This window comes from Cyprinodon variegatus, unplaced genomic scaffold, assembly GCF_000732505.1.
Source record: "Cyprinodon variegatus isolate N-32 unplaced genomic scaffold, C_variegatus-1.0 Scaffold213, whole genome shotgun sequence".
Lineage (NCBI taxonomy): Eukaryota > Metazoa > Chordata > Actinopteri > Cyprinodontiformes > Cyprinodontidae > Cyprinodon > Cyprinodon variegatus.
The window spans coordinates 541,211-568,639 of record NW_015150666.1 but is presented as its reverse complement, the minus strand read 5'-3'; the positions used below and the strand labels follow the sequence as shown (position 1 = coordinate 568,639).

The 27,429-nt window shown below is 37.0% G+C and overlaps 1 protein-coding gene across 3 annotated transcripts in view; it reads left to right on the top strand.

Annotated features, from left to right (window-relative positions):
• grik4 (glutamate receptor, ionotropic, kainate 4) overlaps positions 1–27,429 on the top strand; it is a 461,142-nt gene that overhangs the window by 407,094 nt on the left and 26,619 nt on the right. For all 3 annotated transcript variants that reach the window (XM_015380401.1, XM_015380400.1, XM_015380402.1), the window contains exons 12-14: positions 2,776–2,883; positions 13,437–13,640; positions 19,566–19,679. In XM_015380401.1, the coding sequence (XP_015235887.1) occupies positions 2,776–2,883; positions 13,437–13,640; positions 19,566–19,679 (426 nt within the window). The remainder of the gene's footprint in view (positions 1–2,775; positions 2,884–13,436; positions 13,641–19,565; positions 19,680–27,429) is intronic.

Sequence of the window (27,429 nt, the reverse complement as noted above, 5' to 3'; positions counted from 1 at the left end):
TTTTTTTTTTGCTTTCCTTTGTCCTCAAATATCTTTAAAAATCAATAATAGATACAAGTATTGCTTTTGATTTTCTTACAATCCATGTGGCCCTGTTTTTGGTTTTCTTTTGGAACTCCATTTGGATTGTTTTGAAAGCTGCTTAATTGCAGCTCCGGTTACTCTTGTGTATTTTAGTGCTTATTTTTCTTAAATTTTTCTCGATGTGGGATTTAAATGACAGGTCCTTTGTTATCTGAGATTAATTTAATCCCATCCAAATGAATTGACTGACTAATCAGCTTCTTTTTTTAAAGACTCTGGTCCAAAGACAAAACATTCTGTTTTATCTGTGTTCAGAAGCAGAAAGTTAAGAGTCATGCAGGTTTTTATGTCTTATCGGGATTTATGGACCAATATGGTAGAGTATCATCAGCATAATAGAATACATCAATCCCAACCTGTCTGATAATTCTACCAGTTGGGAGCATATATTTACAGTAAAGAGAATGTGACTGGTACTGATCTCTGTAGTACTCCACTAGTAATGCTGGAGCAAGAGGAAGATTTATAATTTGCATGAACATACTGAAATTTGTCAGACAAATAACATTTAACCCAACCTGGCGCTGTTCTTCAAGTATTCTAAAAGTATATTGTGATTGACTTAAGAATTTTGGATAAGGAGTTAGATTAGATATAGGTCTGTCAAGAGATGTTTTCTTAAGTGAATTTTTAATTACAGCTGCATGAAAATGAGGAAAAGGATATTACTTTGTAAAAACACATTACTAGAAACAATAAGATACTAGAAAGACCCTCACTGAAAAATGAACTCCTGATGTTTGTTGTTATATCTTTGGCTATCTTTAAGAGCTAATATGTCAGTTGATGAGCCTACGACAGCATAAAGTCAAGCTGTGGTGACCTTTACTAAAATAAAATCAACCACAAAGGTTTTCTGTTTCATTGCCTCAATAATGACTTCTTATTTTCTGCTTAGCTTAAGTGTCAGATAATTTATGTTGGCTAAAGAGCTTTAACTAATACTGGCTTAGGCTACTTACTGCCTCGGATAATGTATAATGTAAGAGTGACTGGCTTTAGAGATAGGAAGGGGCCAGACTATGGAGGGCTGTGAAGGTGGTGAGGATAATTTTACACTGGAAAACTTTTAGGGGAAACCTAAACTGCTTTACATTTGAAAAAAGTATCTATTTAACTCTACTGTTTACAACCAGACCATCTCGGACAAATTTTTTCACTGCTATTTCCAATCTATTGTTCATGGCGTTGTCTTTTGAAATATTGTATGAAAATGACTGTTGAAATACCATATCAGATGTCTTAAATTTTGTTTGTCATCTGATGCTGAGGTAAAATTAAGTCACGCTTTTATTTTAGAAAATGTCTTAAACTTACTTAATCCTTCCCCTGTTATGAGGCACTTTTTTGTTCTCTTTGATTACTTAAGGAAGTGTTAATGAGGAGAACTTTAATTTAAAATTCAGTAATTCTTGCAATAAAGCACAGAAATTGCGAGAAAATGGTAATAATTGAATAAGCTAAATGAGATCAGAGCTCAGACTGCAAAAGTGATGAAACGGTGCATTCATCATTGTAATTTACAAATGATTTAATCATGAAACTTTAATACTCCATAACATCAAAATTATAAATTATCTAGCAATTAATGTGTGCTGCACAGGCAGTAATTCATTGATTTTTACTATGTGTGAGATGAACCCATAATTTGTCCTGTTGAAGGAGAAATACTGTATTTAAAACACTGAGCACAGTTAGTCATGGTAAAATAAAGTACACCTTTGGTAAACTTCAAGGTTTTAACATATAGATGATCAGGATTTAACAAGCTTATTGGTTTATTAAAACATAACCTCAAAGCCAACAAATATCACACTATTCCTAGGGATTTTTGGGGGAAATGTTTTTAACCTCTTAAAATCTACTATATACAGAATACATGCAAGCTTAAGTGCCGTTTTTTTTTTTAACAGTTATATAAGTGCAATCAGTTAATTGCTATTTATCTACAAGCATGCAAAAATTAGATAGCATCTCTTCATATTCTATAGGAGATCTGGGTAAAAAATAATTTTTAAAATGATTGAAACTTATTATTAGAAAATGAATCACTAGGTTAAAGAACATATATGAAGTAGAAAAAAAATACACACAGAATATTTTAAAAATATAAACAAATGCAAAATACGTTCATAAAACAAAGTAAATAAAGGTGCAGAATAGACAAAGAATGGGCTATAACTACATTAAGTGCACATAAAAACAGGATTGTTTTTAAAGATTGTTTTGAAAAAAGGATCTTGGATTGATAAATCTAAGTTGCTTAAATGAATAAATGAAACCGTTCACTTTCAATGGTAGATTGAATTGGGATGCAAGTTAAGACACTGTGAGGTGGAGGTGTCAAGTTCCACTCGAGCTGTGCTCAGAGCCTGGCACTGCGCCACAGGATTTGCGGGTAATTGCTTTAATGAATGCATTCTGTTGCCTCTGATTGAACACATGCCCTGTGCACACGCCTCAAGGAGCCAAGCGTGTTATTTTTATTTCCTCTTGCTTTTTTTCCTGAGTTTCTCCATCATCTTGCCTCACACCGCAGCGATCTGCTACCTTGTCTGAAGGTCACACCAATTCTTTGATAGTGAGGAAGGAGAAAATCAAGCACAAATTGTTTTTGTTGGCCTTTCTTAACTGAAGGACTCGGTGACTGATCTTCACTTTGTTTGTATGTGTGTGTGGGTTATTTTGCAGATCGGCATTTGGCATTCCGAAGATGGACTGTCCATGGAGAGAACTCTTCCATCAATCAATGTGACAGACACCCTCTTCAACACAACTCTTACAATCACAACAATCCTGGTAAGGACTGTATGCACAGGCAGAGTACCACACATACTTCAGTTGTTGGTGCCTTTTGTGTTTGCTCAAGTCCCTGGCTGATCTACATGTGGCTGACATTCTGTTGTCAGCAGAATATTACCATATCAAAAACCCATTTTGTGTTCTCAGATCCAAACTCAGCCCTCTTGGGATCAGAGGAGCTGTGGCTGCTCTGTTGTTGTACCCCAAGTACCTCAGATGGGGCTACATCACAGTTTATCAGCAGGAGCTTGTAATTTACCACTTCAACCATCTTCAGCCTCTGTTGCTATCATAGCTCATGTATAAAATACAACTTTTATTTAGTTTGTCCTCAACTGAAGCCATCAGTTTTGAGGGAGCCATTAAAGTCCATTGTCTGCTGTTAGAAAACAAACTACACTTTGAACGTATTTTTAATCATCTTCATATAATAAATACTTTACACTATATGTAAAACAGGAACTTTCCTCATAATAGCTGCTTTACAAGTATGTCTATCTTTCTAAATGATCCCCGCTGAGTGAAAATCCAGCACAGTTTATAAATTCATTATACTAATTAAGTCTTTTATATCTTAATTTCTTAAAAAGTTTTTTTCCTGTTAACATATCAAAAGAATAGGCACAAGGCATGCAGATACTGATATTTAAGGGTGACGTTGTTATGGTTTAATTTTCTAAATGTACAAAATATATCCTGATTCCTTTTCATCTCGCTAAAAAATACCAAGTTTATGGATATTTTCCTCCATTTTGATGTGAAAATTGAAGATCTCCAGGCTACCTCATCTGAAAGCCTAATTTTATAGAGTATCAAACGTTTTCAAAGACATACTTAGAATTTTTCATTTCTAAAATGTATTGAGTTTTGTTTGGTATTGCCTTTCAAGATATTTGCAGTATGGTTGGCTTCCAAAGCTGTATATACAGTACTTTAACGTTACTGGCAGCTTCTCTGGGATGAAAGGTAGGCTTGTACACTTTTGCTCCATCCCTGATTCTAACTGTTGATAATCTACCAGATAATCTCCCTTTTCTTTTGCCTCGAGGATGTCCATGTTTTTTCCCAAATCAGTGAAGTGTTGATCTTTGTCAGACCACAGAGCAGCTTTCCACTACAGTTTGGTTCATTTTAAATGGGCCCCACTCCAAAAAAAACATCAATGTGACTCAAAATCCCTATATAGGGTTTATTTATTTTTGAAATAGTCATGATGTATTCATTCACTGTGTTGTTTGCTAGAAAGAATTAAAGTGGAGATTTACACTACAAGATGCTAATTCCTTTTGCTTGTTTGTTTTAATATGCAGTTTGCATGTGGATGTTTCTCTCGATTCTAAAAATCTATAATTCCCATATTTTGTCCTGATTGGGTTTATAAATCAGCACATGATTAGATATTTAATTCTGTCTGAAAAAACAACTTAAAAAAATGTTAGCTTTGAAAGCACAATTACATTATAAATGTTTCAACTGAATACAGAAATGGCAATTGGAATGGCTAAAAACAATTGTTAGGAACAGTTCTTTATGGATCTCCAATATATATTTTTATAATAGGGTTGCATCATTTGTGGGACCAAATCTAAACAGTTTGGGAATAATTCACCAGTTTCCTCACTATAATTCTACTGAGCATTTTCATCGGCATGACGTAAAATTCACTATGCTTTCTTCTAATTTTCTAAAATTTAGAAATTCCACGTATGGATTTGAAGGTATTGTCAATATAAATATATCTTCCAAGAAGCCTTGCAGTGCAATTAGAAAAGAAAGTTGTTTTTTTGGCTTTTGTGGCTTAAAAAAGTAAAACAAAGACAAAATACTTACAGATCCTTTCTCATTGCTGTGTTCTCATTGCTCTAAGGAAGATTTTGAAATATTTGATTTTATAAATATTACATTCTAAGAAATTTCAGTTAAACTTTTTTTTTTCAGTATTGATCATGAAATATTTTTTTCATACCAGAAGTAGCTATTGCTCAAGGCGTCAACAAACACGGTGTTTCGGCTTTAGGCCGTAAACAACAAAATAGATTTTTGGTCTTTACTAATGACTTTTAAAGACACACAAGATGGCACAGTAATCAGGTAACATTAGATCTAATATGAGCGGCCATTAAAGGAGACACCACATTCAGCATAAATCCATTAGCCCAATGAGAAGTTTTTTTCATTGAAAGTACTTTGGCACTTTAGCAGTTACAAAACTAAATAAATGATGGATGGTGATATTTACGCTTGAAAAAAAACATTTTATTCCTTTATGTTTGCTTTTGGTTATTGAAAATTAGAAAACTGCAAAGTAAGTGTTGAACTGAAAATACTGAAGTTGAAATCTATGTAATTTGCCATGTAAAGTATCTGATACTTATTGGTTCCTTTTATTTGTTATGCAAATATGTTTCTGATATGAGGCAAAGTTTACCAAAGTAAATTAAAAAAAAATAAATAAATGATAATTTGATTTATTAACAGGCAAACACTATCTGATCCAAATTGACCCAATGTGAAAAAGTGACCGAACAGGTCAGGTTAAGTAAAACAGAAACACCAAGGTACTCTAAAAACACTCTGACCACTGGATAATCTGGCACTAATAACTGGATGCAAGCTCCGTAAATGAGGCAGAAGCAGGTGGATCAGATGAGATGTCATGAGCAACCAGGCAGAATTAGACAGGTGAATGAAATTAGTAATTAAGACAGTAATCAGAGCCAATACCATGACAGAGAGCCCTCATCAACAAATGGAGAATACCATTGAAGAACCTTAGCAGGAGCAGGAGTCAGCCCTAAGAAGACCAAGAAGTACATTAAGAACAAACCCAGCAAGTCAAAAAAGAAACCAGAACAACCTCTAAATCCTTATAGGCTTTAGTTTTTACAGTTATTGTCAGTGTTTAAGGTTTCAGAATAAAAAAGAAAATACTCTGCACCAAAAAAAATTCTGGTAGATCTGTTGACCAAACATAAGGCTTTAGCTTCAATTTTCCAAACCTCTTTAGTGGTTTTTGAGAATTTTTTTTGATAGTTGTGATGCAAAAGTAGAGTATTATTTGATATCATTTAAAGATGTGCATTCAGATACAATGAGGGTAAAACTAACAGCATTTCAGAAAAAGAACATCATACCAATAGTTAAACCTGGTGTTGGTGATGTGAGGGTCTGGGGCTTAATCTCTATTTTATAACTTTCTTTGATTGAAAGAAACATTTATTCTGCTCCCAATCAAAAGGTTGTGAAGTGAAATGTCCGGTCATTGGTTCATGCAGTAATGTTTTTACGTCACAAATTAAAAATACAAACACATTTTCCTTTCAGTCAGAACATTCTTATCAAATCAGATAGAACAACCACCCAACATAAAACTATAATGCAGCATTATTAAAAAGCTGCTGTGCAAAAGTATTGATCATTTTATTTTTATAGTTAATAAAATGTCCAAATTTTTTATCGCAAGACAAGTTTTTTTGGGGGTTTATTTCTACCTTTTAAAGAAATTACTCATTTTTTTGACAGCTTCATGTGTTTTGCATTCTTTCCTGATTGTGCTTTAGAGATTTGTCAGTCACTCAGCTCCTCCTCTTCACTGAATCAGATAATAAGGCACTAAGTGGGTTGTAAGGAGAGGCAATTGGGCTAATGTGTTTTTTTTTGAGTGGCTAGCTTATTAGCTTCATTCTTATGGCGTAGGGAGGGCATCTTGGCACACTTTGCTGGTCCTTACTGTGATTCATTTGGAATGTCACATTTTACAGGGGTTCTGGGGAAGACTGAATATGTGTGTCCATGTGTTTGTGTTTGGGTTCGGTCTGATTGCAACTGAGACAATGTTTTCACTGTAGAAAGAGAGAGTATATATGAGAAGAATTGGATGAGCACAAAGCTTTGATTTCACTTTGGATATATTGAGTCCCTGGACCAAACTTCAGAAGCCACCACAGAGCAATTTTCAGTGCCTATCACAGCTCATTCATCATTGTCTGATTGCCGTGTCACCGTTATCTTGCTTGTGGGCAGCAGACTGGCCTCAGCTGAAGGCATCCATAAGAATTTCTTACCTGTAGTGCCGGCTTAAGGGGGGTTCTCTGCAGTATTTATGGATCCACAGCTTTGTGTGAACTCCTGACACATCTTCCTGGCCTTTACAAGGCTAGTTTCATTATGCTCCACCATGGCTGTCACCTTCCCTTTTCAATTTCACAAATAGCTCAAGGAAAAAAAAAAACTGTCATGGAATTGATTATCACTTTATTGCAAAGCCACAAGCCATGTGTTTGTGAGCATTAATTGAGTTTGTGACAGGCATTGTTTAGGTCTTAGCAAAAATGTCTTTACAGGCCTTGTGGCAATATTGATGTGAGAGACAAGGCTTATCTTTATCTCTGAGATCTTTTGATTATGTTGTAACCATGTGAAATGGCTTTGTTTTCCTCCTGCCCTGTGGAAAACTGGTGCCACAATAAGAATGATACTTTTAAAATATTTTCCAAAGGTTTAACTAGTGAATAATTTAATGGTATTGGGCAAATATGTATATTTAATTAGAATATTTGCATTAATGCAGTTCCTTGCAACTATAAGAATAAAGCTTAAGCTTTTTTTCCCCATTTAACAGTCTTTTTTTTTTTTACTATGGGAGACAGCCGGATATCCTGCAGAGAACTCTTGCATACATGGGGAGCACATGTAAACTCCATGTAGAAAGACCCCAGGCCGGGAATTGAACCTGGAACCTTCTTGCGTCAGGGCAGCTGTGCTACAAACTGCGCCACCATGTGGCCCACTTTTAACATCTCGAGGCTAAATAGTTTCTCCACTTTTGATTGTAAAATTGCTTTAACTCGGTCAGATTAGACAGTAAGTGTACATAATACTACCTTTTTTAATCATGCACCAGTTTTCAAATCAGATTTGGGTGCAAGCTTTGAATAGGCCATCATCCCAAAATCAATCACTAAGATCAAGGACTAAAGAAACTTATTCTATGCTAAGGAAATAATTTAAATGTTTTGTTAATGGGGGGACAGCCTTGCTTGGATTGACAGTACTTAGAGTTTTTGCCCTAGAATCAGCTCCCCCCCATCTTTGTGTTAACTTTTACAGGCTTCCCTGCTCCTGATTGAGAAGCATTTCTGAACCATAATGCTGCTGTTATCATGTTTTACCTTATGGATGGGGTTTTCAGGGTGAAGCGAAGCAGCAAGCTGAATGTACAGTGGCTTGCTTTGAACAGAAGGCAGATAGACTATAACTAAACTTTAAAGCTGTTAACTGAACAGCCTTATACTGAGATTTTATGGAACACAGATGAACTCTGTTTTCTAATTTTTATGACCTGTCTAAGAGTGGTCAGACAATAACATGGAGAATAATACATCTTTGTCAAACTTGAAGCATTCACAACACAATTAGATGGACAGTTATTTTATTTAGGGCTGAAACAATTAATCGGGATTAATTGAATATTAAAATAACCATCAACTAATCTAGTAATTGATTAATTGTTAACTGTAGTACAGAGACTCTAAACCATGCCTTTAGCTGACAGAGCCACCCCCTTAGAGCAGTAGTAAAGCAGAATCAATTTCTAAGATGTATATCTTTTGCATTTAAGATTTAAATAAATATTTTTGTCTGTCAATATGCTCTATCCAGAACTCGTCAGGGGGAAAAGTTTGAGTTTCACTTGGTTTAATTTCATAAAAAGTCTTCCTTTAGGAATCTTTGGCTATCCGATTATGAAATAAATAATCAACAGATTAATCTATTTGCAAAATATTCTTTAATTTCAGCTCTCATTTTATTTACTAAAATGTTTAACACTAAGGAGGAGCAGGATGGTCTCAGGGTAAATTTTTGGCCACATGTGCAAGCAGGAGAAAACTGCCATCCTAAATTAACTGGTAATTAATAATATGAGGGAAACAACATGCCGGTAGTGATGATATGAGATGAGCCCATTTTTCAATAAATGTAGGATGTGTTTCCACAAAGCCTGTATCGAGGCATGCTTCATTGAGAAGACGAACCCAAAATGAAAATGTTAGAAGCCTCGCTACTATTTCAAATAGTAGCGAATACAAATATATCAAATTAAATAAAATATATCAAATTAGTATTCTTATTTTAGGGTTTGAAATAATTATTTTGCTGTCAGGGATCAAAGTTTCCCTCCAAGTTCAGATCAAAACTTGAGAGCCCTCCTCATGCCATTTAATGAAGTGATATTAAATAATATATGAGAGGCTTATTACAGAAAGGTGTGGCTGGTTGGAATCAGATCAATAGAGTTCTGAATGCTCCATTGGAGGCAATGGGCAACAGAGATGGTGACCAGGAACTTAAATACCTTGAGAGAAGTTAGCCACTCACACTGGAAAACACACAAATGATCTTAAATCACATCATGTTTTCTACTTCTACCTACTGTTGAGTTAAAATAATAAAGAATATGTTTGAAATTGATAAAACATTTTATTTGTTATGTACAAAGTTAAACAAAGAAAAATGTATAAAATAAATGCTGATGAAGATTCTCAGTCATCCAGGTCATAGTCAGTCCGTAAAAGTAAAAAAAAAATATCCACTGGACTTGGTTTCCAAGATTTGAAGATGTTTCGCCACCTCTCCAGGAAGCTTTCTCAATTCAAATGTCTGGATCCACAGTGAGTTTGAGTTTATATAAAGACAAGGCCTTGTATTGCTTGGAAACGTGCAAATGGTAACCGTTGAATGGGTTGTTTGGTTCCATTGTTAGCCTGTAATATCTGAAACCTGTCTATGATTCTGAGGTTCGGTCGTTAAAGGGGGGGATTGTCTACTGTAATACCTGAAACCTGTCTGTGATTGTTAAGGGTCGATCGCTAAGGAGGTATTGTAAAATAAATAAAAATTTTTAGAGGTAAGTATTTCTATAATTATGTCCACTTATACTCAAAACCCATTATGTTAGTAGGAAATAATATTTAGGTTGCTCTACTCATCTTTAATCATGTAAAGAAATGCTTAACATTAACATACCTTACATATTAGTCAAATGAATGTACTTTAAACCGTCTCTAGATTAGAAAAAAAAACTAAATTCAAATGACTATTAATAGAAGTATAATGTTGAGTACAACCTCTGAATAAGCTTTTTTGCAATGTTTGTGTTTTTTGTCAAATAATTACAAATAGTATTGGGTCTGTCACAGATCTCGCTTTATTTTGAATGGGCTTAACTATCGGACATTTGGTCTTCCGGTGGCACAATTCTCCGATATCCAGGGCTCAGGTTGGATTGAACAGAGGAATAACTTAAGAAACAATGAATAGCACTGTTATCTAATGCACAATCTCCACCTAGGTAACCAATCCCTTCATCTTTCTGCTGAATCAAGCAAGAAAGGCACCTGGCCCCTCAAACCTGGACCTTCAGATTTACATAAATAGAAAAGGAAAAAACAAATGGCTCATGATTTCAATTAATCAAAAATCTATTTAGAGATATCAGACAATGGGGTAGAATACGACTCCACATAAAACTTTTCAGATTTGTATTTAGAAAATATTTTTTTAAATGCATAGTTTTCCTTTCACTTCACATTTATGACCTACTATGCTTTGGTCAATAATTTAATTCACCAGTTATATGCTTGAAAGTTTATTTTGTGTAACCTGACTATTAGGAAAGGTCAAGAGTTTTTATACATGTTTTGGATGCCAGCTGTTACTTTAAATTCACAGACTTTAAAAACTTCATCTCCAAATTGAATTGCTTTGTTCTTGATACCTATAACATGTCAAACCTGTAGGAGTGGTTTTGTGCTGTTATTTAAACACATCACTCTTTGATATTCTCCCTAAGCTTCCCAATGACTCCCTTTGGGTCGCTGAGTGCTTCTTACACTGTCGCAACTGCATCTGGAAAATCTAACTGTGCACAGAGCTAACTGATAAAAGCAGACACAGAGGCTGACTTTCTGGCACAGAGGCACTGAGGCATATGCTTAACTACTTGCACAAGCAAACTCAAGCTCTGTCTCAGTTCTCTTTGGTGTTGTTTTTTTAAACACAAATTTATCTTTAACTTTATTTTAAATTTCCAATTCTAATGCCCCAGATAATTTTCCATTGACCTATCATTTTAAGAGAACATTTTTATATCACATTTGCTAATTATCCAACACCTACAAATGAATATCCCAGCTGACATCTTGCTTCACACCGGAGAGGTATTTTTTAGGGAAAAGAAGACTGTTGAAAAAAGTAAAAAAAAGACTGTGTGGAGACATCTTGAGAACTTGTAGGTTTTTAAGGTGGGGAACTCTATTGTTGACGGCTTGAAGTATAATTTCCTCAGGTGCGCACATTTACTCAGTGATTGTGTGCATATCAAAAAGGGTGCATCTTCTACTGAACTCATCTGTATTGAGCCAGATTCCTGATAGCCTAGGATTAAAAAGGTGCTTTAAAAATTTTAATTGCTTTATAGGTTCAAACTTATATTTTTTTACGTTGTTTTTTTTATGATGAATGTAAGATGAATGTTGTTTTGGTCTTCCCTTCAAAGAAAACAGAACATTTATACACCTGTGTGAACATTTCATACAGGGTATGTTTTTCCTCTCTATGTTAAAAATGTGAGAGACTTATTAGGTAAGAAGTATTGCTACCAGTAATTCATATCAGAATTTCTAAATGGTTTAGTTTTACTTTTGTCATGATTTTGGCCCCGATGGTTGGCCTATTTGCTCACTCCATTCACCTGTCTAGCTCTGCCCTGTTACTCTTGACTTCTCATCTGATCCACCTACAGTACTCCTGCTTCTATTTAAACTCCTTGGTCCCAGCCATCACTGCCAGATTATTCTTGAGTCTTTGGTGTTGAGAGTTCTTGAGCATTTCTGTTGTGTCCTGATTGCTTGATCCTGATCCGTTTCTTTATTTGAACCTTTGAGCCTGCCTGCCCCTGTCTGATCTGTTTACCTGGCCTGTCTTTGGACTCCTGTTGGATCCTTTCCTGTGGATCCTGCCTTCCTTCATCTGGTTGGATCTGATGTTCTGTCAGCTCTGCAGCCTTCCGTTTTAAACTTTCAACTAAATAAACTTGTAAACAATATGAATACATATATATATACATATATGTATATATATATATATGTATGTGGGTGTGGTATTTTTTTCTTGTTTTTTTACCAAATCCAAATTTTTCACATTTTCAAGGGTTGCCAATAAATTTAGATGCTGCTGCACATCATGTCTACTGAATGAACCTTTGAGCTTGCTCCGACGAGGTGAATCAACATGCATATGCTTTAAGATGTGCTATGCAGACAGACCCCATTAGCATTTATTTTATGGCAATTGTTATCACATCACTGCAGTTCTCTCATCCATGGATGCAGCAAAAACGATGCAGAGCACTTCAATCCATGATGTCAAAGTGATGCTCTCCTCTGCCTTTATAAGTGGAGCCAAGCAGTTAAGTTTGATGAAAAAACACGAACCTTCACAGCAGCAGTTGGGCCACCTGATGGGCATCAAGTTCTCCCAAAAATAACTATTTTTTCAGATTGAACTTTGAGGAAAATAAATCTTCTACTGAACATATAAGCATTACCTACTGTTTCAGAAAAAGTATGTTACTTTTACTCTGGCTGTTAAACCTTATCACCTTATGTCGGTGCTTTTGTTGTACCCTCTTTTTGGCTTTATAGCTCACATGCTTATATATGTAAATTACCTGTTTTTAAAAACACACTTTAACAACAAATACTACTGAATTTCTGTAATTTTGTAAAAGAAAAGCCTCACTAAAAATTGTTTGTTGATTTTGTTTTATTAATCTGAAGTTGTTTGTTCTAATATATGATTCTTGTTTTAGTAAAAGTCTAAATGATGATGAGTCTAAATAATTCTAAAAGTAAAGCAACTAGCTTAACTGAAATGATTATTCAAAATAAACATATAATTCTAAATAGGCCTTGTCACATCACCTTGTAAATCCAAACCACATTAGCACAACTGTATTATTTAAAGAAATAGGGCACTAAAAGGCTTATAATATACATCACAACAGAGAGCTTTAAATCTTTTCCAACATCACATAAATAACATAACAACAGATAAATAAACTGGCAGCGGGACACAGATTTGGATCTCCAAAAGACAGGTTGTAAATAGGTGTGTGCTTGTTGTTATGTGGGGTTGGTGTTATAGTGTGTTATAGCAAAGAAAAGATGCTTTTGTTTCTTATCCAGCTTTTGTTGGTTACAGCAGATTAAGGCTTGTCGGTGTTTCTGATTGCAGAGCTTGGCTCTGTTTCAAATCCACACAACTCAGTTTTCATTAGTAGCAGAAAGCCACATAAACCATGACGCCCAGATAGCATAGAGGAAGTAAAATCTTCAAACAGGTTATGAAAGGCAATCACACAAAACATAATAAACACCGTGGTAACATACATGAAAGCAGAAAGTTAAAGAACTGTTAACATTAACTTTATCTCATCATTGCTCTCTACTTACAAACATTATAATGTGATGCAAATTGTGGTTTTTCAGGAGAATCCATACGTAATGCTGCGGCCAAACCACCAAGAACTGGAAGGAAATGACCGATATGAAGGCTTCTGTGTGGACATGCTGAAGGAGCTGGCAGACATCCTCAAGTTTAAGTATCGCATCCGGCTGGTTGGGGACGGCGTTTACGGTGTTCCTGGAGCTAATGGAACATGGACTGGAATGGTCGGAGAACTCATCTCAAGGGTATGCAGAGTTCCTATTAACATCCTTCTTGGGAAAAAGAAAAGTGCAGCTGTTAAGTACATTAAACATAGAGAAATTATTTTTTTTTATTAGTTTTTTTTTTTTCAGTAAAACTTGGCAAGTACAGACAGAAAAAAAACTTCAATTATTCCTTTTTCTATAACTTTTATAGCCCAGAGACAATTTTCCATAAAGAGGTCCATGATTTTAAGCCCCTGGATTTGTATTACCCAAGTTGAAAGAAACTATATATATATATATATATATATATATATATATATATATATATATATATATATATATATATATATATATATATATATATATACAAATAAGTAGACAAGGAAAACTTAAGAACAAAACAAGCTATGAGACATGAGGGAGGAATAAACCAAAAGAATGACAGGGATCCAGCAAAGAGTAACTGAACAAGAGGTGTATATATGGGAGACAGAAACAATGGGAGGACTAATTAGCTGATAGGGAGCAGGTATAGACAGAAGTAACTAGAAGGAGCTAATGAAAAGGAGACTGGGACAAGGGGGCAACAGAGAGTAACTTAAAAAATAAAACGCTACTTAAATATAGTATAAAAATAAACCAATGATCAGGAAAACAGAATAACTTAAAAAAAAAAAAACTAAAAGAAGTCCACAAAGGGCACAATCATGATAGATACATTGTGCAAACAAAACAAGCCAGTAAGGTACCAAACAGGAAATATGCATAGTGTAGAATGGATATAGATTTGATCAATCAGAGGCCTCCTGTCTGCGGTCACCTACAATTTTGGAGAGGTGCACCAGAGTGTCTACGGAGGGGACGGGGGGCACATTTGCATTCACTGCAACACACACAGACAACCTGGTTTCTGAGTATTAATCAACCTTAAGACATATAATTAACTCATGTTTACTCAGTGATAAATACACATCATCAACGTAAGTAATTCCCTCTGATATCGATACACACAGAACAGAAAATTAAATACAATTCACAGGAAGTAGAATTCCTTTAGTTCACATTTTTTCTCTCAGCAGTTGTCCTTTTCAGCTTATTGTATTTTTTTTTTCTTAAAAAAACAATTGCAGCTTTTTGGTTGCTTTTTTTTGTTTCAGCTCCTTTTCCTGAATCCATCTGAACTGACCTCAACAACAACACCCCTCTCCTCCTTTCCTCCTTTACCTATGCTGTTACTGTAAAATCTTAGAATGAGGTCTTACGTTCTTATGGCAATGTTGTGTCTGCTAACAGCCAGATAAGGTTTTATAAAGGAAGGGGATAAGAAGTGGAGAAGAGGATGTGAGGCAGGCAAATAAAAAATGTGAGAAGGAAGGCAGGGGTGAGATGAAGGAGGAGGAAATGATGTAGTGAATGACTGAGTCTACTCAAAGAGGTGATCTGTCTTAATTCCACGGGCTAATGGAGGGCAAAGCCATTAAGAATGTAAAGCAAGAAGTGGCTGCTTGTCTTACAGTGAGAAACCCTACCCACTGGAAGTTGTTGCAGCAAAGCTGACCTTCATTGGTTGGTTTAAGTCGACACGTGCCTTTTCAAAACTGCCTAAGATAGAAAGCTCAAGACACAAATATAAAAGCCATGCTTGAAAGGGATTTGTCATGGGGCAGAGGGTCATCTAGAGGGAATGGGGGACAGGGTGTTGTATGCAGAGAGAAGAAAGGCATAATCTTGTCAGGTTTCAGGCTATGAAAGGAAGACGTTAAAGTATAAAGACGTGGGACCAGCCTCGCCGGCGAGTTTCAAAGATGAGTTAGGAAGATACAGTATGAAACATACTCTCAGCAGCAGGAAAGGAAGGGGGAGCAGCCTGAGGACATTCTGGACAACAGATCCCCATGTCCCTAGCTGTAACATTCTGGCTGCATAATATTTCACTGAGTGAAGGTGATTACTTTGGGCACTGTTAGACAACCTGCATTTTAGCCCAGAAGAACAGTTGGAAAGTCCCAGCAGAGTGTATTCTCTTTGAACCTGCAATTAAGAAAACATTGAATTGAATAAGCTGTTCAATCGACATAGATGCCATTTAACATATGCAGAAAAAAGATGCAAGAAACCCCACTTTTGATTCTGGTCACAATTGTCCTTTCTTTTCCACAAAAGTATCGGTTGTAGAAGTGATCAAATGAAGACTTGTTTTTCTATTTATTTTTAATAATTCAACCTGCACTAATCAAAACTCTTATGACAACAACTGACTATATCAGCAAGGACCCTTTGCTGATATATTCAACAAAGACCCTGAAAATATATATACCGGTATATGTAATTACCAAATTAATAAGAAGGATTTTTGGTTCCTATGTTGGCTGCTAGATGGCTCTACCCTTCTTTTTACCTTACCTTTTACCTTACCTGTGCAATATTCTGTGCAATATGCTGAATGTGCAATATATGTGAATAGAATAGTCATACCACTACCTCACCGTTGTTCCTTACCTACTACACTTTAACGTTAAAGTAAATCCACCTGTATATAAGCCACCTGGATTGTACATATGTCACCTCAAACCTCTGTACTACTACCTTGTAATTTTTTATTTTTTTATTTTTTATTTTTTATTTCTTATTTTTATTTTGTTTTTCATAGTGTGCAATACATGTACACTTGAACCTTAATTCTTATTTATATTGATATACTGTATATACCTGGATATACTGTGTATATATATATATATATTGTTTATTCTTCTTAATGCACCTTTTTCCTCCTTGTTTGCACCTTCTTCTTTAATTACTATGCCAATATGTGACGAGTGAATTTCTCCGCTGTGAGATCAATAAAGCTCATCTAATCTAATCTAATCTAATCTGAATCTTAAGTGCAACAGTATTGCAATTCAATTCATTCAATTCATCATTCAGTCAAAAAAAGTCTTTGTATTTAAATAATGGAATAGATAAAAGCAAACTTGTTTCTAAGCACTGCAATGCTGAAGTATCCTAATGTCAGAGTAGTTTGAGTGAGAATATTACTTACTGAATCATCTGCTGTAACAGACAGCTTTTTGGGGCCAACATGAGCTCCATTAGCAACAACAGCCCTCCTGCACCCTAAGAGAAGGTAGAACAAAGGTGAATGATCTGTGCTCATATAGCGCTTTTTCAAGTCAGAGACTATATTCACTACATTACACTACATTCAGTCATTCACCCATTCACGCACTCACTCACTCACTGATGGTAGGTAGAACAATACAGGCTGAAACTAACACAGATTTCTTCATCCACCTGTTTTTTCTCTCTGCCTAAACTCTATGCTATTCTAATGGATGCTGTGCTTCCTATAAATTCTGTGCCACCTCATAAAAAATGTAGTTTGAGGTATATATATTCCGCTATATATGGCTATATATGGCTATATATGGCATATATAGCGGAAGTGTTGAGTCAATAACTTGTTCACCTAAACGAAAATTATAATAAAATAATAATAGAACTTTATTGGTCTCACATTGGAGAAATTTACCTCTGCATTTAAACCTTCCCCTTCAGGAGCAGTGGGCTGCCATCGTGGGGCGCCCTTGGAGCAATTGGGGGTTAAGGGTCTTGCTCAGAGAGTCACAGTGGCAGTCTGTAAGAGTAGGTTTTGAACTCACAACCTCAGGATTCCAAGCCCTATGCCCTAACCACTACGGTGCGACTCCCCCTCTTGCAGTTCCAACTTTTGTATGTACAGTAAAAAGTAAATCACATTACAATCTTTAGCTGATAAATTACATTTTCAGTTTAGTTAAAGCCGATGTGTGGAGCTTCCATGTTCTATGACTGTCAGAATGGCTAAATTCCTTCAAGCTAACAGTTAAACAACCTGGACTAACTTGCATTTTGCCAAGCCAGCAGTTCTGCACAGAGAGAAGTGCTGCTGAAGAATGATTTACCAAGTGGTAACTACAGAAAATGTCACTGACTGACTTCTTGTACTGCACCAATCAGTGAGGGATTTGTTTGTTGTGTATTACGAGGATCACACTTACTCAAAAACTATGCTATTGAACTTAGATAGGACATACGTGATCTGGAGTCATTTATGCAGTGATTTTTTATGTTTGTTTTTTTTTTCCAACAAGGTAGTAAAGCTCTGTTTATTGCTCACTAGCTGTGAGGGAAGCCATGCTTATTGTCTAACTTTAAAACTAATATTGTTGCATGAACTAAATGACTTTGTGAGGGAATTGTTTGAACAAATCAACTCCTAGTGATCCAGTTCACTCTAAAAGAACTACGTTTACAAAAATAGAGCAAACATGGAATCTTTGAGAAGCTTGCCTGAGTCTACAAGCTATGACAGCAGATCCACTCCAGGCTATAAGGAGAGCCATGTTGTAAATGTCAGGCTACCAGCAGGTCAAGTATCTTCTTCTCCTTAGATAAACAGGCTAGAGCGAGGCCTCTTTATTTGGTTGCTCACTCTCCACCTGTGCCACATCTGCACCGAAACGTAGTTCTTAATATTTTGTGGAGCACCTCATGTTTGTCCAGACTTGGAATACTTTGTTAAATATATTTACAAAAGGTAAATTACTTGTCGCTTTTGCTTTGATCACTTCATCACATCTGTTGTGTTTGTGGCAACAAACCGAGAACAACTGTGACCTTATGCAAAAACAGACACAGCTTCTCCTATCTGCTGGACTCATTCGATGTATTGTCTACATACTTTGAGTACAGTATCAACACAGCTGCAAAGAAAGGAGCAGATATGCACTGCTGGTTTGCACACATTTAGTTTGTACAAACAGTTCTGTGGATTTATCCAAGGTAAGCTTTGTTATTGTTTTATCTGGATTATGGTATAAATGGTTGTAAGTGGGCTATACTGTACTGTTAACAGCAGGCATTAGATTTTACTATAGCAAAAGACAGGGGAAGGAGTCTTATATTGCATTATTGCATTTCAGTGGATGTTGAAACTGCAAATCTTTCAAAGAAAGAGCAACTTTCTTTGTTAAATTTTCAGTCTGCTAGTCTTTCCCTACCTGTGTCTTCCTTTCAGCACTGAATATAATGCTTTCAGACTGCAGAGAGGGTCAAATAGGGCAGCTGATGAGAGAGAGTCAAAGCCTCCTGGCTGGGGATTGGGTATCATGAGACATTAAAAGCCTCAGTGTTCAGTGTGGGCAGCTTTGAGTCGGGTAAGTAAAAAATAACAGGAATGATAGATTATTTGGGTTTAGATATTAGTGAGCTCTTAGATGAAGTATTTTGAACTTATTTTGTGGGTTACTTTGATTTCTAAAATTCCCTTTTATGTCCTATCTAAAGGCAATTTCATATATGTCAAATTCTGTTTAAAAGAGTGAATGTTGCTGAAACGCGTCCCTCTGCTCGCTCTCGTCCTGCTATTCCCTTCCATCTCTCCAATCCTCTTAGTCCTTCTGCTGCAGACAAAGAGCAATGCGTTACTGCTTTCGCTCTTTGCTCCACAGGGAGATGAAAAATCCCTTGCAGTTGCACTTTGCTGGCCTGTATTATTAGTAGAAAGCTTTCCAGTATTCAGCTGCATTGAGCATTTCAACACATGTCTGTGTATGTATGTGTGTGTATCTTACTGTGTGTTTTACCAGCCTTTGCTTTGTCAAGTGATTTGTCTTGACAGTGCTGCTTTGGCCAGCCACAATGGTTACCCTGAGCTCTCTGGTGCCCTACACACTAGCACCGACTCACATACTCACACAAGGCCAATGCTGGATTATCCTCACCACAGATAGTGCTGTTGGTGGACAAAGGGGCTAAAGGATACAAAGGGGTATTATTGGGGTTTTGGCTACCATTAGTCCTCTTCTTATGTCATCCTTGTCTTCTTTCAAGCAGTTTAGTCATGGAGAGGATGCTACTTCTCTGAGCTGGATTCCTGTTTCTCTGGATTAATGTTTTTAAGACGTGATCTGATTCCATTTACAGAAAGCTGACCTGGCAGTGGCAGGCCTCACCATCACAGCGGAACGCGAGAAGGTGATCGACTTCTCCAAGCCTTTCATGACCCTGGGAATCAGCATCATGTACCGTGTCCACCTGGTGAGTTACCTCCGAAACAAACATACTGAAAGAGTGCAGGTTTTGCACAGCAGGATGTCAGCCATATCTAACAGCTCGAAAAGACCCGCTCTCCTCTCTTTTCTCAAGTCTCTATTTTTTCCGGTCTAAATTGTTTGGTAATTTAGCCTACTTGGAAACCTTATTGCACCGAAGTGCTGCTTTTTATCTTTCTGATTTAGTCCTTCTGCTGGAGCCATTCTCTTTTCACTTGTTCCATGCAATATCAACATCTTAACAACAACCAGCTCTTGTCTCTTTTTGTGTATTCTCACGTTTCCTTCTGCCTCTTTTGGCCGCCCATTCTGCCAGCACCAGATGGTGTGTTTTGTAGTGTGAACTTTTTAATGAATGTAGCAGTTTCACAGTTGTTTTCTGCTTGCTCCCTGATTATGGTTCAGCCATCTTATTCACACAAGTTATGGCTCGCACACGCACAAAGGAATGAAACAGCAGCGGAGCAGGGGGGAAACGAGCCAGCTTTCCCCCAGGCCGCGGCCCATTAATCATCGGTCCTCCACCAAAACACAAGGTGACACCAAAGGGCCTAGAAGCGCTGGCCAGAATCTGCTCCGAGAGTTTCAGCCATGTGCACAAGTTAACACTATGATACTGTCCCAGAGGGGCATTTAGTCGTGTTGTTCGATTCTGCATCTCCACCTCCTGTACATCTTCATTCATTCCCCTCCTTCCTGTAGTCTGTGCACATCTTGTGTATCTAAGAGACTCGGCAGCGAACCAACAGCTGGGGAGAATCAATCGATGCTTTGCAGCAGGTGCAGTCTTAAATGGGCTGCTGGGCAGCTTATGACCTCAGAGGTGGAAAGCCAGCAGGTGGGTGACATTCAGAGGAGATGATGTGGAGCCGTTGTTCCCACATTGCCCTGGCACACAGAGTCAACGAGTTAAATTAGCGCAGTCTTGACCCAGTTTCTGAGTAAAAGGTCACTGAAAGAGAAGTGCAGATAACAGTTTTTGAAAAGGTAGAGATTAGAACAAGATAAAGGATAATAGAGACCAACATTCATCCCCCTACCTTTGTCTCTAACCCTTCCATCTTTCATTTTCCTCTTCTTTCCTTGTGTTCGTATCACCCCTTTGGCATTTTTAGATCTGATTCACAGCAGTCCCTCACCAAGCGCTGAAGTCCAATTTTTGAATTTCTGTGACTGCACTTATTTAGTTCTAATCAACTGGCTATTGATCTGAGGCTCAGTGCTTTCCTCAGAGGCTGCCTGCTGCTTATTTCAAACTTTAAATGAAAATTTCACTCTGATCAATAGGATATAGAATGGGATAAATTGGAAATTCTGGTTAGTTATTAATAACCATTTAATTGGACTTTGTCCTCTTTGTTGGTGTTTTATTTCTGTCTCCTCTTTCTGTCACCTGCACGTAGTGTTTCTTTACTTTATTACTATTATTGAACACTTAGACCCAGGGAAATACCATTTATCTACTGTATGCCGTGTTCAAAGCAGAGAATAAATTTCTGGAAAACAGAATTATTATAAATGTTATATGATAAAGACATTGCTTGCTTTATATTGTTTATTTATATTTAAGCCTAGAAATATAATTATGATTCTCTGTGGATTATGAATGTGGTACTTTAACACCCATTTGAGGTCACTGGCTTAGGCATGCTAAGCCTAACTGTCATTTATCAGCTTGAAACCTTGGTGTTGTTTTGGGCAGCTTTTTAAAATTAACAAGCAAATCAGCTCAGTTGTTAAATCTGGCTTTTTCCAGCAACATCTGTTTAATAAAGTTAAGCCCTATCTGCCTCGTGTTGCTCTAGAGCATGGCATTCATTACATGTTGTTTGAGTTATTGTAACTCCTTATCGATCAGGCCTTCTTTCATTGCCTGCAGCTGGTTCAGAACACTGCAGCTCATTGGCTCACAGGTATGAGAAGGCCTGAACACATGACTTCTTTGTTGGCTTCTCTGCAACCTGCACTGGCTTCCAGTCAGCTATTGGATTCATTTTAAAATTTTGCTGATGGCTTTAACGGGTTAGCTCCCTTCTATCTTTTCAAGCTTCTGTCGGCTCATGTCTCACTTCAATCAAAGATATCAGACAATTGGGCAACTTTGGTTGTGCCCAGATCACGGTTGAAAACTTGAGGGAACTGAACATTTGCCATGGCTCTGGAACAGTCTTCCCTTTAACATTTAAATGGTCTATTCTCTCATATAATAAAATCTGCTTTAAATCCACAGTAAATGTGTACAACCAGTTCTAGTTGTGAAAAAAATAAATTGAAGTTGTATGTTATTTTACTTTGAAAAATGGAAAACATGCACCTTTAAAAGCCCACAATCAATATGACTTTTATACCAATAAGTATTCGCAAACATCTGAACGGAAGTCTATACTAACTCCTCTTGTGCCAACCATCCCCCCACATCTTCAGCTTATTCTGCATTGCCCACGGTTGTAGCATTTTACCTCTGTACAGGTAATTAAATTAATTGTTAAGTCGATCACAAGAACAATGTGAAAAAGTGAAAAATGCTCTTTTATGCTATCATTTAGCTTCTTTTGCAATATCATCTGACTTATTTTTTTTCTAAGAAACTGAAATAATGTTTAGGGCGTTTATGTTTTGAAAGGTCAATGCAACATTACAGAAATGGAAGAGAGGAGAAGAGAGTGATAGCAATGAGTGTACTCACGCATGATTGATGTAACACATCATGTGATTGATTGGGCCATTTTAGACGAAAAATAAGTCAGACGTGAAATGGTGAAAACTGAAAAGTCAAACAATGGCCAAGAGGACAAATGAGCAGTAAAGGTGGTGAAAGCAGCAGCTGTATTAAAGGAAAAGTCCGGTTACATTCAGAATAAAAAATTCTAAAAATATATTTAGTATGAAATTATTACATACTTTTCAATAAAAAAATCAGTGTTTCTGATTAGGACGTATTTCATTTGAATGTGCTTTACCGGAGACGTTCATGTTTGTCAAAGAACAGTACTGCCATCTACCGGGTTGTGACATCACAGGACGGTATCGGCTGTTGAGCAAGTCCCAGTGCTGTATCTGGTGTACTCCTACTGACTTGCTTCACAGCAGACGCCGCACCAATCCGCCTATCGATCTCCCGCTCCATCTTCCCCTCATTCGTGAACAAGACCCCAAGATACTTAAACTCCTCCACTAGGGGCAGTACATCCTCCCCAATCCGGAGAAGGCACTCTACCATTTTCCGGCCCAAAACCATGGTCTCGGATTTGGAGGCACTGATCCTCATCCCGGCCGCTTCACACTCGGCTGCAAACCACTCCAGTGAGAGCTGTAGATCACGCCCTGATGAAGCCAACAGAACCACATCATCTGCGAATAACAGAGATGTAATCCTAAGGACAAGACAGATCCCCTTAACACCTTGGCTGTGCTTAGAAATTCTGTCCATAAAAGTTATGAACAGAATCGGTGACAAAGGGCAACCTTGGCTTATTGCTATTTATTAATTGTTTATTTTTTGGGTGGGGGTTATTTGTGTCAGTTGAATTTGCTTAAATCCAACGGATATCTTTAAATGCTTCAGAGGTAAGCTCTGAGGTGTGAGAGGTTTAAAAAAAATGGTCAAGTCAGCCAAAACTAAAGAAAATAGATTAAAAAAATGTTATGAAATACAAACTGGGTTAACAATTTAAAGCTTTTTTACTGCAGAGAAGTCTGAGCATAGTCCTGAAAGCTGGCGCTATTAATTCTTACAGGCACTAACAGTCCTTAATTTCATACAACCCCTCTGTATCTATACAGTAAGTGCAGCATTGAACCATTGTGGAAGCAAACCCTGTGAGCATCATTTTAGGAGTACACAAGTTATGACAACTATTGCAAGAAAGGGGCAATTAATAATGGAACAGAGACAGACCATTATAGCAACTAAGAGTGTAGGAATATCCAGTGGGGAAATTACAAAGAGAGAAAGTGTTAGTGAGAACTATTTCCTCCCCATCAAAAACCCACTAAGAATCTCAGATAGGGAGGGGATGTTGCAGACTCAAAGCTACATCCTATTTGGAGGACAACTTTCTGGAAGTTTACAGCTTGTGTGTTTGGCAGCTCACATGACAACAGTTTTAACCACAGCTTATTAGTAGAGGTGGTATGCAAGTCTTAGTTTCAGCTCTGTAGAAAAGACTAAAAACTGTAGGATTGACAGAATGAATTGGAGCAAGAACACCTTTTGTTCAAACTCTAAAATAAAAAAGGAGGCTTGCCTGGTTCATGAAACAGCAGCATCAAACAGCTGAAGATTAAAAGAAGTAATTTAGGAAGTCAAATTTGGTTCATCTTGTAGAACCTTTTTAGGTGATCGATTAGGGAAAATGAAGATGCCATAGTGTGTGAGATCAACTGTGGACATAGAAGGGAAAGTGTGATATTCAGGTGCAGTTTTGCTGAATCCAGGGTCGTTGACGTTTACCGAACAAGAGACACTCTGTACCAAAACAGGGACCATCGCATTTTGCAGCATCATGCAGTGTTCTCTATTGGGTGCTTTGTTGACCAGGGTTTCATCTTACAGTAAACTCCATGTCTATTTGTACAGTGCTTTCATTACAAAGCATAACGAAACACTAACATGACAGATTTTCAATTAAAATCCGGAAAAAAAATGTTTAAACTTTTTTTTACCAGTAGTGTGTATCTTGACATATTGGCTCCTAAGGTTTTTGTCAACAACCTAGGCCCAACTTAAAAACAGCCGAACACCATTATTGCTCCTCCACCAAACCTTTATTCTTAAAACAATGCAGCAGAACATTTCGTGTTGCCCTGACAAATAATTTGTCACTGTAAAGAACAACAACTGCTCTATAGTCCATTGGCAACAAGCTCCACAAGATTTAATGCTTTGCCATATAAACCCACTTTTGATCATTTGAATGTCCCATGTGGATGGAAGATCCTTACCTATTGTCTCCACCAGTGGCGATTTCCTTTTGAATGCCAGGAAGGCAAAACCTCCCCTGTAAATTTCCTAAAATTATTGGTAAAATATGCCTAGGAAACTTCATAAATGTAGTCATTAAATTGCACTAAAATGTCCCTGATTTCAGGAGTATGTTGCCATTAATAAGCTTTTATTCGGCTCTGAAAAGTGCTCTCCCTTCCACTCTGACATAGCAGGACGCTACCTGTCAGCCTCTATGAAAGATCCCTGTTGAGGTTCGAGCCTTGGTCCATTGAGGTAAGCAGTGAGAGAGGCAAACCCTGATTGGACAACACACCAAAATACGTCACTTCCAGTGAGCCTAACCTTCCTAGGGGTCTATGGAGCATGGGCGGTGAACCTGAATGCTCAATGCTTGGTCCAAAGGGAAAAGTGATCATTCGATCAGAACAGTAATTTGTGCTGAACTCTTGCCTTGGTGTCTGGAGTTTATAATTTCAGAGTGCTTCACAACAGCTATTAGGACCTCCTGTAGTAATGTGTTTTATGTGTTTCAATATTTGCATTGAGGACCCCCTATATCAGATCAGCAGCCACCACTGGTCTCCACATAAAATTGGTGATCTCTGGGTATAATGAGCTTCACCATGCGTTATTCATGCCATTTCAGAGCTGAGGAGCTGTCATTGCAAATCCTTTCTGCTTTTCTAATGACACTGCTCACTAATATTTAATAGAAATAACATTTCAGACTGGTCTTATTGCACAGGTGGCATTTATTACAGCACTAAGCCACAAAGTCACTCAGCTCCTGAGAGGTATCCAGTCTCTTGCCTGGTGCTGGATTGCTTCCACCTTTAGGTATTAAAGAGGCTGGAAAACCTGAAATGAATGATCTGAAGGGCTGAGGCAATAATTCTCCCAATTTGCCAGGTTTTGGGTGGTGGGTTAACTTACTCTGAATAGAAATAAGACTCTTTTTAAGAAGCTGATAAGGAATTATTGAAGCTTTGTTGTTCCTTAACAGATGTGACACATTAAAAAACTATCAGCCTGTGTCACACTTCCATCATATGTGTTTTCTATGCTAGATTATGAATATATTAAATGACAACAACTGAAAGTTATAGTTCATAAACAGTTAATTCAAATCGTTGGTAAAACCTGATTAATAACTGATGACTCAGTTCAGAACTATCATATTTAAAAACCAGCAGTTGAAATAAAAAGCTTTTTTCATATTGAAGATATGGTGACCAGACGTCCCTGATTTACGGAGACAGTCCCAGTTGTGGACCACCTTTCCCCGGCTAAAGCTGTCACCGGAAATGTCCCCGATTTTACCTTCTACCGGGAAATGTTGTGTGGACTGTTATCATGGTACAAAGATCGCTTTTTACTAAAGATGAGGACCAGAATTGTTACATAAACCAAGCTAATCATCAAAATGTAAGACAGACCATTGGCTATAAATGGTATGAGGCTATAGACTCAGATAAAATTAAAGAGAATGATTGAAAACTCCTTGTAAGGTGCTAATCTGGTTCAGTGGTTCCCCAGGGATCAACAATGGTTCACCTAAAGATGTTTTTAGAACTGATTGGTGACCTTTAGTTTATATTTCTAGATAGTTATTTTAAGTAGTTATAAGTTGTTTTGCTGTATTATGGTTGTGGTTTATGAGCATAGACTTCCAGCCTTAGGTTGTTTTAGATTAGAAAGTTCCTCATGAAAGAAGTATGAGGCAGTAACAAGAAAACTGAATGAGACAAGATCTGCATGATATGAGAATGATGGAAGAAAAGATAACCTCTTGCTTACTGTTCATTTATTGCATTGTTTTTATTTGTAGCTCCAAATATTGTGGCGATTAGCCTTTTTTGTATTTAATAAGGTGACATAACACTGTGGCAAGGATGTGACGTCATAGGGACATGACTCGCTTTATCATTGACATTTTATCTCCAACACTTGTCAAGGAGAAAGAAAAATTTTAAAAAGCGGTATTCTTTTAAAATTAAAAATAACCCATTTTCCCATTATAGAATATTACATGCGAAAACGAAATCAATTGTAAGGGAATTACCTAACACATATTTCTTAACTTTTAAAGTTTGTCTCTTTATTATCATGCTTTTTGATTATGTGCGCCTTATCCCCTACCTCTGCAACAATAAAACAGCTTAAACACACTTCCCATTTGCTTTATGGTGCAGTACAAGTGTGTCTACAACTGATCCCAACGTGTTTAAATGGTTGGACATGTGAATCCCAACATTATTTAATTACCTGGACATTTTGTTTTAAACACAAAAATGCAAGGGTCTTTACTCCATTGAGATATATCAGTTTTTGAGGGTTGAGACAATATGTGAATTCTGCATGGTGTCTGTAGCAGGAAGAGCATAACCTCTGTGGTTTCAGCTGTCCTCCCCAACACTTTTATAGCAGCTTGAGCACTTTCAGCAATTCCATACATTATTTATTAGTGCCTGCTATAAAATATGGGATCTCACCTGATTAACGAGAAAAGAGTTGCCTATAGAGCTTGTTTGACTGCAGGATCTAATTGGGCATTGTATTTTTATGCTCAGACATCAACAGAAACCTTTTAAGCAGTTATAAAAAAATAAAACTCCTCTTGTTAACATCTATAAACAGATAAGTTGTATACTAAGATTCTAGCGAATAAAGAGCACAAATGAGGGTGTAAACGAGAAGGGAGGGAGGTAGTAAATAAGACTAAGTGGAGTTAATAGGAGATATAAGAAATAAGCATCACAAAGAGCACCATGATAAGAATAGTTTTGCT